The 20,398-nt window shown below is 35.7% G+C and overlaps 1 protein-coding gene across 1 annotated transcript in view; it reads right to left on the bottom strand.

Moving 5' to 3' along the window:
• The window catches only part of NECTIN3 (nectin cell adhesion molecule 3), a 134,582-nt gene that overhangs the window by 39,810 nt on the left and 74,374 nt on the right, over nucleotides 1-20,398 (bottom strand). The window contains exons 6-7 of the mRNA XM_066347969.1: nucleotides 16,603-16,741; nucleotides 13,957-14,038 (exon numbers count right to left, since the gene is read on the bottom strand). Of these exons, the coding sequence (XP_066204066.1) occupies nucleotides 13,957-14,038; nucleotides 16,603-16,741 (221 nt within the window). The remainder of the gene's footprint in view (nucleotides 1-13,956; nucleotides 14,039-16,602; nucleotides 16,742-20,398) is intronic.

The raw sequence follows: 20,398 nt of genomic DNA, 5'->3' as shown, positions 1-20,398 counted from the left end.
TAATCATTAGAGAAATGCAAATTAAAACCACAATGAGATATCACCTCAGACCAGTCAGAATGGCGCTCATCAACAAAACAACACGGAATAAGTGCTGGTGAGGATGTGGAGAAAAGGGAACCCTCCTGCACTGCTGGTGGGAATGCAGACTGGAGCAGCCACTGTGTAAAACAGTATGGAGAGCCTTCAAAATATTGAAAATCGAACTGCCTTTTGATCCAGCTATCCCACTTCTAGGAATATACCCCAAGAACACCATAGAACTGCTCCAAAAGGAGTAATGCACCCCCATGTTTGTGGCAGCCTTGTTCACAATAGCAAAGATCTGGAAACAGCCCACGTGTCAGTCAGAGGATGAATGGATTAAAAAGCTTTGGTACATATATACTATGGAATACTACTCAGCCATAAGAAATTATGACATTGGATCATTAACATTTTACAATATCATGGATGGACCTTGATAACATTATACGGAGTGAAATAAGTAAATTAGAAAAAACTAAGAACTATATAAATCCATACATATTTGAGACATAAAAATGAGACTCAGAGACATGGACAAGAATGTGATGGTAACGGGGTGAGGGGGGGTTGTGGGGGGGGATGGGGCAAGGAAGGAGAGAGTGGGGGTGGGGGGAGGGGAGGGGCACAAAGAAAACCAGATAGAAGGTGATGGAAGACAATTTGACTTTGGGTGAGGGGTATGCAGCATAATCAAATGTCAAAATAATCTGGAGATGTTTTCTTTCAACATATGTACCCTGATTTATCAATGTCACTGCATTAAATTTAATAATAAAAAATCTATATATAAAAATTTTTTTGCAAAACTAAAATCAAGACTAAGTAGCCAAACTTAAAGTTAAATTAGATTGATAATGTGTATGTAAAATATCTTACAAATAATGAATAGGTCTATTCTCTGAAAACAATTTAGTTGTTTTGTTCTGTTATTGGGACATTTACAATAGCTCAGCTCTCTGTCCAGACTTCTCTGTTCTTAAAAAGGGATCACTTCTAATAAAGATAATCATGAGAGCCTTTAAATAAAGCTAGTAAGTCCTCTAAAATTTGGGAGAAAATTTCATTGAACTTATCTTAGTATAGTATATTTAACTTCAATAGTTCTTTTACTTCTACTTACTCATGAATCAATCAAGAGTCACCCCTAATTAAGACTTTTAGTTTCCTGATGGCAGTGTGAATTTAACACAGGTCTCAAATAAACCAATCAAGATTTTGTTATGATTGCATCTAAAGTATGAATAGTCTAAATTTAATTATTTAAAATCAAAGCAAAATACACAATTTAAGTAAGTTAATGGTTAGAATAATACCTTTTTGTATGAATTCCCAAATAGCAGTGGGCCATTAAAACAGTTGACTTCCCAAAAGTTTAGCATTACATTTGAGTTAATGCTTCAGTTTTTCACATGGTTTATGAGGTGCTTTAAAAATATTTTGGTGGTAATGTTAAAAAGTTGAGGTTCATTTCAGATTTTCATGAGTTGATAGTGATAATTCTTTGGAAATGATATGATAATATAGATTGGCACTTTGTTACATCATCTTGTTCAAACACAATGATGGACTGGCTATAAAATTTCCAAGCTGTTAAAAAATAAATTTCCTAAGTGTTTCACATGCAAAAGAATGAGGGGACACTGCCTGATATCTTTCCTGTTCCCTCCAAATGTCTGTAATTACCTTCAGCAAGCTTGAGAAACTGATTTTATAAGCAATCTTACTATAACTGAATCTCAACAGCAATTACTGAGTAGCCTCTGCCCAGAGCAGTTTATTAATATCAACAAAGGTTCAAAGGAAGTAGTAGTCATGGTTTCCGTTTCTAAAGAGCGTATAATCAAGAAAATAGAAAAATTGGAGACTACAAATAAGTACAAATACTAGGTAATTTTTATTATGAATCAGTTCTTATAACAATGCTCAAGATTCAAAGCAAAGAAAGATAATAAGAAGTTTATGGGTAGATAGAACCAAGTGAAATTATACTACAAAAAAGTCTTCAAAAAGGTGTGAATTAGTTCTCTCTAGACTGCACAGAACATTTTAAAAGACCAATATTTGTTTTATTTTAATCATATATATGTATGTATTTGGTATTGAGTGTTGGTGACTAGAAAAAAGCTAACTTTTATATCATTTAATCTGCTTAAAATAATTCAATCAGTATTAGAAATAGCTCTGAAGGAACTATTGTATAACTTAAGGTTTTGTTTTGCTTTTTCTGATTCTTTCTGAAAACAGTACTAACTCTCCCAGTCAGGTAGTTCAGCCAAAAATCAGAAATAAGTAGCACTGAGAATTAAAGTCAGATGATTTCAAGTCCTTTTTGAAAAATCACATAATTAATGCACTGATTCTGCTGATAACATCACCAACAAAATGCAACAAAATTCAGCAGCTTTATTGTCTGGAAATTACCCCTACATCTTCCAAAGACCAGTGTTGGTTTATACGTATACAGTATGTCTAAAATAAACTTTCTTAAGAGTATTCCTATAATTCACAGCAAGTCAAAATAACTGAATCTCAGTCCTCAATTATAACAAGATTGTTAGATCCCATTTGATTCTACTTAAAATGAATTAACATGACTCTGAAATATTTTTCCTTCATGTACCACTTATTATGTCTTATTTAAAAAAACTTATTAAGCATCTCTGTGCTAATTACTATGGCTGATTCAGAGATGAATAGAACATACAGGTAGTCCTCGGGTTACAACAATCTCAACATATGATGTTTTAAGTTTACGATGCTTACTCCCATAATAACTTTAAAAAATTGATATGTGAGTGTTTTGGCTTATGCCATTAGTGTCATATTTTTACACTCATTTTTTCTGTTACTACAGTACTGTATAGTACAGAGTATTTATTTCCTTTTCCTTTTTCTGTGGCTTAGTTGTGTTTTTATGTTCTAGATTATGAATTTACAAATGTGTTAGGATAGGTAAGTGATTTAGGTTAGAGAGTGTTTTGACTTACACCAAAATTCGGGTTACATCACTGTCATAGAAACAGAACTGTGTCATAACCTAAAGACTCCTTGTATAAAGACATAATGGCTACTTCAGTGCCATGGACTACAAAACACTATTAGAGACACCAAGCCTTCCTAATTTTCACATTTCTCAGGTGAGATCAGAATTACTTATACTATTTATGTCTCCGGAGGACACTAGAAACTGAAGGAACCCTAGTAACTAAGTTAAACTACTGTCTTTGAATTCACTTAAGTTCCTTATTGGTGATAAAGTTTACACAGGAAAAATAAAATGATGTATCATAAAAATGTATTAATTGTATTAATAGCAAATAACAAAAATAAATATTAACTCCTTAATTCCAGAGAAAGTATAGCATTATACTGTCGTCATATAAATAGGAATTCATCAACTTTTCTTTAAAAATCACTATTAAAAGAATGATAATCAAGAGAATGGGAAAATATTTCCAAATCACGTATCTAACAAAGAACTTGTATCCAAAATGTCTTACTCTGCTAGGGCTGCTAAAACAAATTACTATGGACTGGGTAGCTTGAAGAACAAATTTATTTCTCATCATTCTGGAGTCTAAAAGCCACGCCTCCTATTTGTCTATGACTTTGGTTCCTTTGGTTTGTGGTGAGGGCCCTCTTTCTGTTTTGCAGACAGCTGTCTTTTTGTTGTATTTTTACATGGCAGAGAGCAAAGAGAGAAAATAGGCTCTCTTCTGCCTCTTTTTATAAGGGCATTAATTTCATCATGAGAGCTCCACTCTCAAAACCTAATTACCACCCAAAGGCTCCATCTCCAAATACCACTACATTAGGAATTTGTGTTTCAAAATATAAATTTGCCTAACCAGGCGGTGGCACAGTGGATAGAGCATCGGACTAGGATGCAGAGGACTCAGGTTCAAGACCCTGAGGTCACCAGCTTGAGTGCGGGCTCATCTGGTTTGAGCAAAAAGCTCACCATCTTCAACCCAAGGTCTCTGGCTTGAGCAAGGGGTTACTTGGTCTGCTGAAGGCCCGCGGTCAAGGCACATATGAGAAAGCAATCAATGAATAACTAAGGTGTTGCAACGCACAACAAAAAACTAATGATTGATGCTTCTCATTTCTCCATTCCTGTCTGTCTGTCCCTCTCTCCGTCTCAGGAAAAAAAAAGAAAAAAGAAATGAAAAGAAAAGAAAAGAACAAAATATAAATTTGAGGAGGGGGACAGAAACATGTAATCCATAACACAAAATATAGTGTGTCCATAAAGTCATGGTGCACTTTTGACCAGTCACAGGAAAGCAACAAAAGACAATAGAAATGTGAAATCTCCACCAAATAAAAGGAAAACTCTCCCAGTTTCATACCTATTCAGTGTAGTTTGATGTGGGCTCACGCACAGATTTTTTAGGGCTCCTTAGGTAGCTATCCCATATAGCCTCTACAGACTCGTCACTGACTGATGGTCTACCAGAACGGGGTTTCTCCACCAAACTGCCAGTTTCCTTCAACTGCTTATCCCACCGAGTAATGTTATTCCTATGCTGATATTCACGTTGCACTTTGGTCACGATTCAAATTTAGCGAGCCATACAACACACTGAACTTTCCTCTGTACCGTCCACATCTCGACTGGCATGGCTGTGGGCTGCTCTGCTGTATACTGGGTGTTCCATCATCATCTGCACATGCGCACATGCTGCTACATCATCCTACAGAAACTGGGAGGGTTTCCCTTTTATTTGGTGCAGATTTCACATTTCTATCATCTTTTGTTGCTTTCCTGTGATGGGTTAAAAGTGCACCATGACTTTACGGACACACTGTAGTTTAGACACACATGATATTCCTACCTGTTATCAAGTTTTAGAGTTAGAGATGTGCTCTCCAGGTATCTTGATTTCAGTTACTAATTATGCCATATTTCACGTAAGGCTTTCTTGACCCTATCACCGTACTACTCTTTATAGTTTTATAGATTCCTATGGTTTTTCTCAAAACTCATCTTTCCAACACATCATTGTTGTTTTTCAGTACTATTTTATGTTAATCATCATCGGTTGTTGGTTTTCTCCCCTGGATCTGAATATTTTATTTTCTAGAAATTATCAGTAGTTATGGACTTTGGGGTCAGGGAGGAGGGAGGGTGGGAGAAAGATAATAGATGTGTTAACATTTTTCTTCTAAATTAGAGTAAAACTATCTGACCTAGTGGATTCTTCAAGTAAATGAGCAATGAGTATTTCTAGCATTGAGTAGGAATAGTTTTCATCTTGCATGTTGCCTCCAGTTAATAGATAGTGGCAATTAATAAGATATGTAGGCAAAGAATTATGGGACCTTGTTCTGTCTAAAGAAAGAAAACCTTCTGTGATCAAGAAACTTTGGATGAGCCCTGGCCGGTTGGCTCAGTGGTAGAGCGTCGGCCTGGCGTGCAGAAGTCCCGGGTTCGATTCCCGGCCAGGGCACAAAAAAGAAGCGCCCATCTGCTACTCCACCCCTCCCCCTCTCCTTCCTCTCTGTCTCTCTCTTCCCCTCCCGCAGCGAGGCTCCATTAGAGCAAAGATGGCCCGGGCGCTGGGGATGGCTCCTTGGCCTCTGCCCCAGGCGCTGGAGTGGCTCTGGTCGCAACAGAGCATCGCCCCCTGGTGGGCAGAGCGTCGCCCCCTGGTGGGCGTGCCGGGTGGATCCTGGTCGGGCGCACGCGGGAGTCTGACTGTCTCTCTCCGTTTCCAGCTTCAGAAAAATACAAAAAAAAAAAAAAAGAAACTTTGGATGAAATAGTGATTTATAAACTAATAATATTGAAATAATATGTTCAAATGAATATAGCTGCAACATTTGAAATGTAAAGGATTGATATTTTTACTAAATCAAAATTCTAACTAATCAGCCTTATAAATGAGAAATAAAACTACTTTATAAGATTTTATAGAAATTAGTAAATTATTATGTTATATCATTAGAATAGTGCCCAACACATGAATTTATTTGCTGTTATTATTGTGAAATTTAAAAAGTTATGTAATTCCCAATAAAAATATTAAAAAGACCGAGCTGTGAAATTATTTTAGTAGAAGAATTAAACTAATAGTACTTTGATTCATGTAAACTCAGCATGTATTTTTCTTTTTGGGGGTAAATTATTGATCTTTTATTGTAAGCTTAGTAGTGCTTGAAATGAAATTAAAATGTATGGAAATCTGTATTTCTTATTCTTTCATTGTATTTTTTTTTATTCTTTTTTTTTTTTTTTTTGCATTTTTCTGAAGCTGGAAACAGGGAGAGACAGTCAGACAGACTCCCGCATGCGCCCGACCAGGATCGACCCGGCATGCCCACCATGGGGCGACGCTCTGCCCACCAGGGGGCGATGCTCTGCCCATCCTGGGCATCGCCATGTCGCGACCAGAGCCACTCTAGCGCCTGGGGCAGAGGCCACAGAGCCATCCCCAGCGCCCGGGCCATCCTTGCTCCAATGGAGCCCCGGCTGCGGGAGGGGAAGAGAGAGACAGAGAGGAAGGTGCGGCGAAGGGGTGGAGAAGCAAATGGGCACTTCTCCTGTGTGCCCTGGCCGGGAATCGAACCCGGGTCCTCTGCACGCTAGGCCGACGTCTTTCATTGTATTTTTAGGGAGAGGAAAGGAAGAAGAGAAAGACAGACAAACATCGATTTGTTGTTCAGATTTCACATTTCTATCATCTTTTGTTGCTTTCCAGTGACCAGTCAAAAGTGTACCATGACTTTACGGACACACTGTATATTCATTAAATTGTTTTCTTCCTAAAAATATTCCTCTGATCACTTTTGTTGGTTTGGGAAATAGTTTTTCCGCATCTCAGTTATAAACCCTTTCCAATACAAGGCTTAAAAAATAATGTTATTCATAGAATGCTCAGTGTTGTCCAAATTTAAATACAAAGAAATTTATATTGGTGTTCAGTATTTCATGCTGGATTTGAAGCTCAATAAGACAAAGCTCCTATGGCTGTCAGCATTTAGCACTCTGCTAGAGGCCCTAATCCAGGCATGGGCAATCTTTTGAGCTTGGTGTGTCAAAATTTGCCAAAACACCGAGCATAACTCGGGTGGTGTGTCACTTTGAGAAAAAAACCCATAATTTCATGATATTTATAGTTTAATAACAAAAATGTATAATTGTAATATATAACTGTATTTAATAAATCAAAAACTAATTATTTAACTTACTTGCTTAGTGACTTCTTTGTTCATCTGTCAGTCAGTTTCTTTTGTTGGTCTTGATATTATTTAATTTGTGTGGGGTGCTGTGAACTAAGATAAGTGAGGGGAAGATGAATTCTTTAACTAACCTGTCTATTAGTGACTTTTTTGTTACTGAATTTCATTGGCTAAATCTTCAATTGAAGGTTGGTATTTTGTACACTTCAAGCCCAAGCAAGCACTACTAACTTCATCTGTCAATCTTTTTCTTTTGTTGGTTTTGATATTATTTAATGCTGAGAATAAGGTCTCATAAAAGTATGGAGAGGGAAAAATTCTGAGTAAAGCCATTGCTATATTTTTCAGGGTGCTAAACGTGTCTGGTAATCGGTCCAGGCACTCCAAATTTCCTGTTCGTAGTGGCACTCCTCTTGATTCTCCAAGCGGCATCTTTCCAGATTCTCAGGCTTTGACCTCAAGTCAACAAACACTTGAGCCCAGATGCTGTCTTGAAATTCTGCAAGTTGTGTCTTATGTAAATTAAGATGGCTGCTGCTGTTTCTAATGGTGGCAAATGGCACCCATAGCACAGGCCCTCGCCTCTCCCAGCCTCCCCCTCACTTATCTCAGTAATGATGGTCAATTAGAAATCCATGACACCCCAGAACAGAAAATTGGATGATGGTTGCTGTGGTTATGTGGTTGCTGGTAATGGCGATCACAGGGCCCCCAGAGATGCATCCCCCGAGGCATTCCACTGCTCCCTGCTCTGCCAGCCAGAAGTGAGGTCAAAGATCCCCTAACGGCCTAACCGGAAGTCCCAGAACTAGATGCTCTGTGCTGGAGTTCTGTTGTTTTGGTCTACAGACCTCTGGCACAGAGTGTCTACACTACAGCAAATGTTTTATCCTCGGCTCCTGCACCTGGCCGTGAGGAACAGTGGATAAAACGTCCTTCTTGGCATGCGGCCCCATACTTCTCTGGTATATGGCCGCATACGTCCACGTGTCATTGAAAATGGCTATGCGTGTCAGTGCTGACATGCGTGTCATAGGTTCACCACCACGACCCTAATCAATGCAGTTAATAAATAAATCACAATAAATAAAAAATGAAAAAGATAATTTGTTATTTGTAGCAAGATTAGATATCTAGAAAATTCATGAAAACAAACTAGAAACTATTAAAATGAGTAAGAAATTTGAGAGGCTAGAACCAGGATTTATATTAAAAAACCAATGCAGCCTGACCAGGCGGTGGTGCAGTGGATAGTGTCGGACTAGGATGGGAAAGACCCAGGTTCAAAACCCTGTGGTTCCCAGCTTGAGTGTGGGCTCATCTGGTTTGATCAAGGCTCACCAGCTTTCGCCCAAGGTCACTGGCTTGAGCAAGGGATCACTTGGTCTGAAAGTATGAAGACAAGCAAATTTAACTACATAGCAACCTAAACCTTCTGTATAAGATACTATAAAGTTGAAAAATAGGAGATGAATATAAGAGAAAAGATTATTGTCCATATCAAAGAGTTGCTAAAAAGTTAACAAGGAAAGTTCAAAAAGAAACTGAAATTTTAATAAATTAGGCAAATAGGTACTATACAGAACAAAAAATATACAATCAATTATGAAACTTCATTAAGGAATTTACACAGCTTTTAAATGAGGTACTTTTCCAGTTTTATCAAACTGGCAAAATAAAAAGTTCTACCAAATAGTATTGAGAGGAAAATGGTTTAACATACATATGCCGCTTACCCATGGGGGATGCCTGAAACCACAGACTGTACCAGTCCCTACATATACTATGTTTTTTCCTATACATGCACACCTATGACAAAGTTTACTTTATAAATTAGGCACAGTAAGAGAGTAACAATAATAATAAAATAACATAACTATAACAATACATTGTAATAATAAAAGTTAGGTGACTGTCTTTGGGGCCATTATTAAGTAAAATAAGGGTTACTTGACCACAAGCACTGATACCACAAACAGTCTGATAGCTGAGCTGGCTTCTAAGTGATTAGTGGGCAAGCAGCTTATATAATGTGGATACCCAGGACAAAGGAATAATTCATGTCCCACATGGGGTAAAGTGGGTGGTATGAGATTTTATCACACTACACAGAACGACAGACAATTTAAAACTTATTAAGTGTTTATTTCTGGAAAATTTCCATTAAATATTTTTGAACTATGCTTGTCATGGGTAACAGAAACAGTGGAAAGTGAAAACACAAATAAGGAGAAACTACTGTACTATTTTGGAAATATAAAATAATATAGCTAGTTTAGCCAGCAATATGACACCAATTTAAATGTAAAAAATTGGTGTTGGCCTAGAGTATGAATGTTCAGGTTCAATTCCCAGTCAGGGCACACAGAAGAAGTGACCATCTATCTGCTCTCTCTCTTCCTCTTTTCCCCTCCCGCAGCTCATGGCTCAATTAGTTTGAGCATAGCCCAGGGATTGCCTGTTTAGTCTGAGTGCATCAGTCTCAGGCTCTAAAAATAGCTCATTACTCAAACATTGGCCCTAGAAGGGGTTTCTGGGTGGATCCCAGTCATGACGCATGCGTGAGTCTGCCTCACTACCTCCCCTCTTCTCAACTAAAAAACTAAATAAAACTTTTAAAATGTAAAAAATTTTCACAGCATATTCTATTTCTTTGCATATATTTTATGAACACATGTATACTACAAAGTATATAAAAGTACCCTTGTTACAACAGTTATAGTTATGGAAAAAAATTGGAAACAACGTCAATAGGATGAAATACTATTTCAGCCATTAAAACGAATATAGAGTGGCCTTGGCCGGTTGGCTCAGTGGTAGAGCGTCAGCCTGGCGTGCAGAAGTCCCGGGTTCGATTCCCAGCCAGGGCACACAGGAGAAGCGCCCATCTGCTTCTCCACCCCTCCCCCTCTCCTTCCTCTCTGTCTCTCTCTTCCCCTCCCGCAGCCAAGGCTCCATTGGAGCAAAGATGGCCCGGGCGCTGGGGATGGCTCCTCAGCCTCTGCCCCAGGCGCTAGAGTGGCTCTGGTCGCAACAGAGCGACGCCCCTGGTGGGCAGAGCGTCGCTCCCTGGTGGGTGTGCTGGGTGGATCCCGGTCGGGCACATGCGGGAGTCTGTCTGACTGTCTCTCCCCGTTTCCGGGTTCAGAAAAATACAGAAAAAAAAAACAAAAAACAAAAACAAAAACGAATATAGAGACAGAAATATTTCTCAAACTTGAATGTGAATTAAAATTCACCTGGTGATGTAGCTAAAATACTCACTTCCTCCAACCCCAGAGATTCTAATTAGGTAGACTTGAAATTGTGTTCAAGAATCCTCATTTTTAATAATCCAAAGCATTTGATAAAGGTGGCAACACTGGCTCTAAAAAAAGCACTGGTCTGTAATAGAGGTGAAAAGAAACCAAAACAATTTTTAGAACAGTATTTATTCTGTGACCACATTTATGTTTTTAAAAAATATTTGTATATGTAGATATGAATAACGTATGCATGAAAGTAAATTCATGAAAAAAGTGTGAGGTCACAATGGTGATCTCTAAAAAAGGGAATGATCTATTAGGAGGATAGAAAATAAAAGAGGACTTTCACAATTCATTCTATGAATTTCTGTAGTATTTTGGGGTTGTTTTTTTTTTGGTTTCAAGAATATACTTATATATTAAATAGATAATGTTAAGAAAATAAAACATAATAAAAAGGTAAAATACATTTTAATGTCATGAGTTAATATCTTTTTCCTAAATAAAGTGTCACTTTTATAGGATTACCATCTGAAAACTTGACAAGCCGGTGGTATTTCTTAATTACTTTTTGACTACATGCAAGGAATTCCTTTTAATTTCCCTCATACTTCTGCAGGCCTCCATGCATCATCCTGGCAGCTCAGTAATCGTTCCCACTCAAGGAAACTGGCTCTTCACAACATCAGGTCTCATTCTCCTGACTAACATATATATTTAGAGGGAAAATTCTCAGGGATGAGTTTTGGCACTATTACCACAAAAGCAATGGTTAAGCAGGGTAGACAAATGTGGCTAGCGAGAAACTATTTACTGCTGTAGTTTTCCAATGGTGAGTCATGGTGACATTTGGTGGTCATGGCCTGGCTTTGTAGGTCACCAGACCTGGCTGTGAGGGCTGAAGGCTAATGAGTTCAAGTAGAAATTAGTTTAAAGTTGACATGTTGTCAATTGAAGTGAAAAATTAGAAAGCATGTAGAAGGCATGCTATCATGGCATGAAGCTGATTAAATAGTAATTATATACTTACATATAGATTTCTTGGTAACCAGAAAACAGTTCTATATAACTTCCATTCTTATATCACAACATTAAATAAAAAAAAAGCCACATAATCAACATATGACATTATAATCCATTAGTCATAAATTGTTTTACTGATGTATAATAAGTTTAGCCTAAATTATTCTTAAAAGCTTTATAAAGAGTTATTTCATCTCCAACTCGAATTCTGACTGTCCTAAGTAAAATGATAGCAACTAGCCTACCCTAAGAAATATTTTATAGAATCAGCTTTACAGCTAGAAGAGGAAAACAATTAGGTCTTTCACTGCTTAATGTTAGAGATGAGGACAAAGTCACAATATTACTAAATGGTCTGACTACCAGAGTCCAATGTTGTTATCCATTGCAAGTGCTCTCTAATCAACTTTCTTTCTAAAATTTCCATTACTTTCCCACAGAACTCTATTTCCACCCAGGTTTATGCTTTTGATAATCCAATTTACTACAAGTAAAATTACTCTAATCGGCCCTGGACAGTTGGCTCAGTGGTAGAGCATCGGCCTGGCGTGCAGGAGTCCCAGGTTTGATTCCCGGCCAGGGCACAAAGGAGAAGCGCCCATCTGCTCTTCCACCCCTCCCCCTCTCCTTCCTCTCTGTCTCTCTCTTCCCCTCCCGCAGCCAAGGCTCCACTGGAGAAAAGTTGGCCCGGACGCTGGGGATGGCTCTATGGTCTCTGCCTCAGGCGCTAGAATGGCTCTGGTTGCAACAGAGCAATGCCCTGGATGGGCAGAGCATCGCCCCCTGGTGGGCATGCTGGTGGATCCGGTTGGGCACATGTGGGAGTCTGACTGCCTCCCCATTTCCAACTTAAGAAAAATACAAAAAATAAATAAATAAATAAAATAAAAATTACTCTAATCAACAGAGTGATTTTATAACATGCTTCAAAAACTCCTACCTTCAAAATCAATCCATCCAGGAAGGCTTCTCTGACTTCAAGGATACTAAAAACTGCAGTTGTAGCACAGCCAACTCAAAGTTTTCAAGAAAAACCTTCCTGCTGTCTTTATTTAGCAGTGCATACATATATAGCCAACATATTTTCTTAACTAAAATCTAGAATATATAGTCTGAACCAAACGATTTTTTCTAATGCGTAACTTTTTATAAATATTTCACTTGAAAATATTAAGTAATAAGTTATATAATCAATTGATTTTTACAGACAAGAATAAAAATATACATAATTAGAACTGTCTTAGAAAATTACCAACACTATTCTAAAAACATTCCTAAAACCGAACCTAGGACCCTCTGGTTAATTGCTGGCTTTGAGGGGAGAGGAAGACAGCTATCCTTCTGGAGCAGATAAAATTTTGTTGACATTTCACACTACTTGTTAAGTTCATTTATTTGCTAAAATAAGTATGAGGCTACACCCTCTATGTGAAAACAAGAGGTCAGAGAAGATGGCATGTCTTTACCCCTAATCCACTCAGCCAGCTTTTGGAAGATGACAAAGCTGGTGCCCATGGTCAGTGAGTGCACCTGCCACGGACTTCTCCCTGCACCTGCTTGGGAAGTAGACTGAAATATGGTCAGTAATGAAACAGAAACTGAAAATATCTTAAATATATTTCCTTGAAGTTTTTCCTCCAAACTGAATAAATCAATTGGTGGGCAAATGATTTGCCTTATTCAACTTGAAGATACTGAGCATATTTTAGGAATAAACTATTACAGAACATTTCCATAGGTAATAAAAGTTAATACGGGGTTAGAGCCCCAACAGATTGTATGTGATAGAGGAAACAAAACAAAACAAAAACAAAAGAAAAAACTAAAGCTACGAATAAAAGTATTCAAATATTTTGATGGTTTAAACTTTCCCAAGTAGAGCTATTAATCTAGGATAGAACTTGAGATAGAAGCACTGAATCAATACTTTCACATGAATGACTATAAACTGATTGTAAAAGAAAATTTTTTAAACTATCACAAATATAATAGAGAGCCCAATACTCACAACCAGACTTCTAAATGAAATATAAAACTTTGTTATTGAATTTATAAAAGTTAAAATTTAGATTTTGAATATACTGAAAAGAAACAAAATATATATATACTCTAAAGAAAACAAGCTCTTCATCATACCCTACCCAAAAATATTCAATTTGTTACTTTTTAATTTATATAAAAATGTGTATTTTATAATGAATGTCTATACTAGACTCTATGTCAATAAAACAATGTCTTCAGCAATAGCTTTAGTAAAAATCTGTACCCCAGTACAGTGTTCATTTGTCTTAGCCAGCGAGTCCACTATTTTTTTCTTACCAATTATAGACAAAATTTGACTATCTAAATGTTTCAGAGAAATGATTACATATTAAACAATATTTAATATATCATAACTAGATAATATTTTGAAACAAATAATTACATTTCTTAGTATTTACTTTATTTTATTTTAAGTGTACTCACAAACACTTACCTGATATAGAAGGTCTTTTTGAGGCAAAGGAGATCTTTCTTCATACACAGGAGGTGGTTTATGTGTGGGCGGAAGGTCAATCCTGCATCAAAAGTTAAAAGATGTGACTGCCACATTTAGCAAAAAAATAGTAATGAAAAAAAAAAGGGGAATGGGAAAATAATCAAGGTTTGCTTAAATTTTAAGGATATTTTCCTCATACTAACATTTATATATTTGGATATGTTAACATATTTAATTTACCTCTTATATTTTCACTACCCTATCACAGATGGAAAATTAAGTAACCTGGTTTTAAAGTTTCAAATGTTTAAGACAATTTAATAGATCTATACTTAAAGAAGCAACTCAAACATAAGTTTTTTGAAAAAAAATAAGTAAATTACTAAACATGTAATATAGTATATGATCAATTTATTTTTGTATTGCACATTTTTACACCTAACTGTGCCTACCAATATTTTAAAGTTAGTAAAACATGTGTAATGGAAGGCACCTTCCTCTAAAGTGTCATAAAAGTGATTTAAAAGACTATATCTTAAAATAATAAAAAAAAGTTGACAGGACTTGGAAATACTTCCAAAACTATCTTTTAAAACTAATTTTCAAAAGCATAGCCACTCTTAGAATAATCACCTGGAGACCCTGGCTGATTGGCTCAGTGGTAGAGCATCCACCCACCTTATGGAAGTCCCAGGTTTGATTCCAGTCAGGGTACAAAGGAGAAGCAACCATCTGCTTCTCCTCCCCCCCATTCCCCTTCCCCTTCTCTCTCTTTCTCGCTCTCTCTTCCCCTCCCACAGCCATGGCTCCATCAGTTGGAGCACGTAGGCCCCTGGTCCTGCGTAGGCTCCATGGAGCCTCCACCTCAAGTACTAAAAATAGCTCAGTTGTGAGCACTGGCCCCAGACAAGGGTTGCCGGGTGGACCCCAGTCAGGGTACATGTGGGATCTGTCTATCTCCCCTCCTCTCACTTTAAAAAAAAAAATCACCATGCAAATTAGTATTTTCAATCTGCAGACCATTATAAATCTTGCAAGCTGAAATAAACAAAGGGACCATTTACAATCTTAGGGAATGTATTTCTTTTTGCCAAAATGACCTGATACATTTTTAAAGACCAATATTTTCATGTATTTTAAACTGCTAAATTATAAGAAAAATAGAATTAAATATATCCTGTAGCTCTCTGCATTTTAGAAAATAATTTTTATATATTTTCATACTTTAAAAAATCTCAGGTAAGTAATTTTCAGTACTTCTGATAAGTAAATCAAACAAAAATGTTACCTATATTATAGAATGAAGAGGATGAAAAATAGAGGCAAAGGTATTCACACATTCTTTGTGGTCTAATAAACATCCCAATGTAGGCATAAAATAGTATTTTAAATGAACAGAATTCAAAAAATAACTAAAATGGTTACATTCATTTTCCAGTCTTCTACAAAATTATGTTTTTGAAATTACAGAAAATCCTCAGATAATGTGGGAACTAAGATGAAGTTAACCACGTTAGTCACTCTTGAAATATTAAAGAATTCATCTTACAGATATTGCACTGAAAGAGTACTTGACACTTTTTTTATTTAAATAAGTTTATTACTTTCATCTAACAAAAATCTCAGGAACTTTACAGCTCCAAGTTGGCACAGGTCATTTAGGTGAGAAAACTGAGGCTCAAGAGGTCCCGTAACTTGTTCACGGTCATATCATAAACATGAGAAAGCTGAGACTAACCCCCAGGTGTCTTCAATGCAAATAAATAAATAAATAAATAAATAAATAAATAAATAAATAAATAAATAAATCAGTATTGTAACTGTGCCAGATTAGAGACACAAAGCTTTTATAAAGACAGAATACATTTTTTGAGAGCCAGCCTATGTCCGCATATAAAAAGTTTAAATCTGCACAAAAATTAATGCCATTTTTATAGAACTTCAGAGGCCATAAACACTACCTTATTCTTCTCTTATCAAAACCAGGTGATGTAAGTAGAAAAAGTATTATTCATATTTCATAGATGAAGCAACAAAGCTGTTGATGGAATTAAATGAAATGGGACTTTTTTTTTTTGATTCTACAGCAATGTGCAACTTCTGATTTATAAGTCTATCTCAATGATTAGGTCAAAAACACTGCTTTCTCTTTAAATAAAAAAGATGTCCATTTTATAATTTTCAAAACCAAAATTTTGTAAGAAAAAACGTTTTACAATTCGATGTATTTAAAAACTCTCATCACTTGAAAATTAAGTTACATGTATACATAAGACAAATACAATCTGAAGAAGCAATTAAACTTCTAAGATATTTTTATATGTCTTTCAACTACTTCATTAAAGACCTACATTTTTATTTAGAAGGCAGAACAACAGAGAGTATCCTGATGTTACCGTTTGGAAAGGTGTCTAATATACTGCAGGTGAAAAAGTTGCCTAATATATTTGTCTCTAGGGAACCCCTGACAGTTACCAAGATGTATTTTGAGATATTCTGATGATGCCATGGTGGTAGCTGAAAGATCTAACAGTACTTTTACTTTCATCCCTGTCACTTTACATATGAGTAGCTATAAAGATAGAACTAAAGACTGACACATACTGAATATTCATAGTTGAAGACAGGCAAAAGGTTACCTACACTTTGTTAAGATAGGATGGTCTATTTTTTCGAGGAGTCAGCAGCACAGTCACAAAGACAGCAATGATGAGAAGGGCAAGGACAGCTCCAATTACAGCACCAGCGATGGCTATGGAAGAGGTCTGCTTAACTGGGACATCTGTAAAGTAACAAAAATTGGGCTTTTGAAATAATTTTAAAGAGTTCTTGAACTTGCACATCCTAATTTCTAAAATGTGCAAGGACTATTTGATTGAAGTAGTCATCCAACGGCAAGCATAGAGGACCCCAAACTTGACTACTTTTGAAGTATTATGCTAACATCCTTCGTGTTTTTAAGACGTCACCTTAGCACCCCACCTTTGTTTTCTCAAATTATGAAAAGAATATCCTCAGCCAAATATCAACAAGGAAATGATTCTATTCTCTATGGGCAAAGAATATCTGTAAGAGAAAAGTAGAGGAAAGGATGAAAAATTCTAAGTTCTTATTCTAAAAAGTGATAAAACAAAAAAAAATTCAGAATTTTTTAACAGACTTAACAAACAATATAGATATTCACTACTTTTATTCTATTTAAGTATAATAAAAATTCTATTAAAGAAACTAAAAACCTTCAAGGGGCAAAACATCAAAAAGATCCCAGACTTAATATAGTAAAAAACAAACAAACAAACAAACCACACTGTTAAACTTAAAAGTTTTTAAAATCAAAGTTATATTAAAATAGTAGTTATAATTTCCCTGGATTCATGCACATTTAATAAAAAGTAAACTTAAGACAGTATCTCTGTTACAAAACTAAATGTAAATTCTTCCTTATCTCGTAGCTAGATGCACTATATCATTTCTGAATATCAATTTCTCTTTCCTAGCCTTCACACAAACTCTTTAAGATTTTAAAATCTACTTAACAGTCAGAATTTCACATAATCCTTAAAACTTAAGTCTATTTCATTAACTCCCAAATAAGGAAATTTACTGAAATTATTATAACTATATATTTTCAAATATAAGTATTATATGGCAATACCACCAATCCTAAATGTGCATTACTGTGAGAATTTTAGCCACATTAAGTTCAATATCTAAATTTTGTTTCAAAGTACCTTCAATATAAATATTTTACCTCACCAGTAAGATATTTTAAGATAGCACTCTACACATGAAGATACCGTAGTTCTAAAGTTAAATATTCTGTCCAACATCATTCAAATAATGAGCAGTAAAGCACACAGTAAAATAAAGCTAGGCTAGGTAGAGCAGAGCCTCCACATTTTTGCCCTTGTTGGGAGAGAATTGTTTTTTGGAATAGCTAATGTAGACAGACACTCCTTCTGGGTCACTATTTAGTAATGAAGAGCTCATAGTTTTCAGTTAAACTGACATCCCCACATACTCTTAAATAATTGCAATTACTATTGGGATCCAGAGTGGCAAATTTAAATGGAATTAAAACACTATCATTATTGAAATATGATTTACCCACTTATCATCATAGTAGTCAATATACATATTTAGAAATGTTTCCCAACTTTTTATTATTGATAGAATGTGTCATGAAGTGCTTTAGATTACTAAAAAGAATGCTTTCTTTACAACTGTAAAACTTCTTCAGCAAACTAAAAAAATCCTAGGTTTATCAATGGGTCATTTTACTATTAGCTCCATACTAAAAATCTTACAACAGTGAGTGCCAAGTTATCCATTTCAATAACCTTTCAAACACTGAATAGTCTAAAAATAGTAAAGTGTATAATTTCTTTAAACAATATGACCAGTTCAGTCATTCAGGATGTTACCCTCATTTGTTAATACACACCTTGTTTTTCTTCCTATTGTTAACATTTCTCTACTCCCTACTATCCTCTTGAGTATGTGCTAGTGAGAAAAGGATTTAAACCTAAGCCAGTCAACTATTACTCTGCCCTTGTAAATGTGAGAAATTGGGAGGGCTTAGTGGTAAAATTCTATTCTACACTATCACTTTCCCACCACAATATTATAGCTTTGTCCTCAGTCTTTAACAATAGGACAATTGAAACCTATAAGGTTATGTGATCAAGCTTATTTGACCAAGGTCATATACCTGAGCATTGGCATAAATAAAAAAATCTCAAGGTGTCAAGTATGCTTGTTACCTATTCCACACTAGTTATTCTAAAGCAGCAGTTCTCAACCTGTGGGTCGCAACCCCTGCAGGGGTCGAACGACCAAAACACAGGGGTCGCCTAAAGCCATTGGAAAATACATGTAGGCGACCCCTGTGTTTTGGTCATTTGACCCCCGCAGGGGTCGCGACCCACAGGTTGAGAACTGCTGTTCTAAAGGTTTCCCTTTAACGGATTTTTTTCTTTTGCTAAGGAACAGCCCTATGATTTTTATCCAAGTATACAGAATTTAAATGTGTACTGTTTTGATGACAGTGGCAAAGTTAATACTATATTTATATTAATACTTATAAAATTATTTTTCAAAAACTCAAGATTAGTCCAAATTAAGATTCTCAATGTACAGATTATTATAAATTCATCAAACCTCAAATCACCTCCAAGAAAGCCATTCATTTAATCTTAGCATAATACAAAATTTGGTAGTACTTTGTAATTACTGAAACATAATGACTTTTAATATCCTAAAGTAATTCCTGACTCTGAGTATATACTACTTTTAGTATCCTGAAGGAATTCTCATGTCTAAACAGGTAAAATTTTCTAAACATTTAAATTATGGTCTACTTACCCAATTCTGTCCCATCAGTCTTTTAATTACTAGCTCTTGGATTTTTTAATTTGAGACATGACTGTATTTATACCATGACACTTCCGTCTTAACTTGGGTATATTTATTTCATCCACTTCCATTCATTCTTTATTTGTATCTATCCTCTTGTTTGCACACCTCTTCTGAGTATCAGAATAGGCTAGAAAGTACTGAACTAAACAACTGGAAAAAAAAAAGCTATCTTTTTACCAAGTAGATAATCTACTTTATATAGGTAAATTGATGGTTAAACATATATGTGAGGTGTATTGCATATTTCCATTTTTTTATTCTTCTCTTGAGAAAAAAGAAGATATTTAAGGACATTAAGAGATGATGAACACTAGTATGAAATGCAAAAAACTGAAATTTCTTGCATTCAAGTTAAAAAATTTTGGTGAAAATTTAAAATTTAGTCCCAGCACTGCCTCCCCCACATCCTTACCCACATAATCCAATAGACTCTATAATCCAACAAAAATTACTACACTGAGAAAAAAATTAAGCAAATGTATAAAAATTTGGCCTTTTTAAATATTAAGCTAGTCTACTAAATGAATGACATGAAGTAACATTACCATCGCCTAACGAGATGATCTACTACTATAAGTCTAAGCCTATGGTTACGAGCAGCAGAAAACAAAAAGACAAAGTGTTAAAATATTTAGCATTAAACGACTGGTGCACGTATCTGTCAAAAAAAACAGCTATCTGTCATTACAGCACCTGCATTAACCCATATACATTGGTAACTCATCTACAAAAACAGAAAAATAGCATTCCCCATTCAACAAAAGTATACTGCCCATAATTAAAGACATCATAGTTACGAATCATACTGAAAAAATTAAGAGATATAAGAAATAGCTTCCATTTCTTTTTGAAAAAATATATACATTATAGATAATAAACTAGTTTGTCTTTATTACCAATAAAAATATTGAAAGCAATTCAAACACGTGCTCACCTAATTTGCAACTGAAACTAAGGCATAATACTTTTAAAAATTTAATATTGCCTGATCAGGCGGTGGCGCAGTGGATACAGCGTCGGA

This window comes from Saccopteryx leptura, chromosome 8, assembly GCF_036850995.1.
Source record: "Saccopteryx leptura isolate mSacLep1 chromosome 8, mSacLep1_pri_phased_curated, whole genome shotgun sequence".
In the NCBI taxonomy this organism is placed as follows: Eukaryota; Metazoa; Chordata; class Mammalia; order Chiroptera; family Emballonuridae; genus Saccopteryx; species Saccopteryx leptura.
Note: the sequence above shows the minus strand (reverse complement) of the source record. Positions and strands in the feature narration are given on the sequence as shown.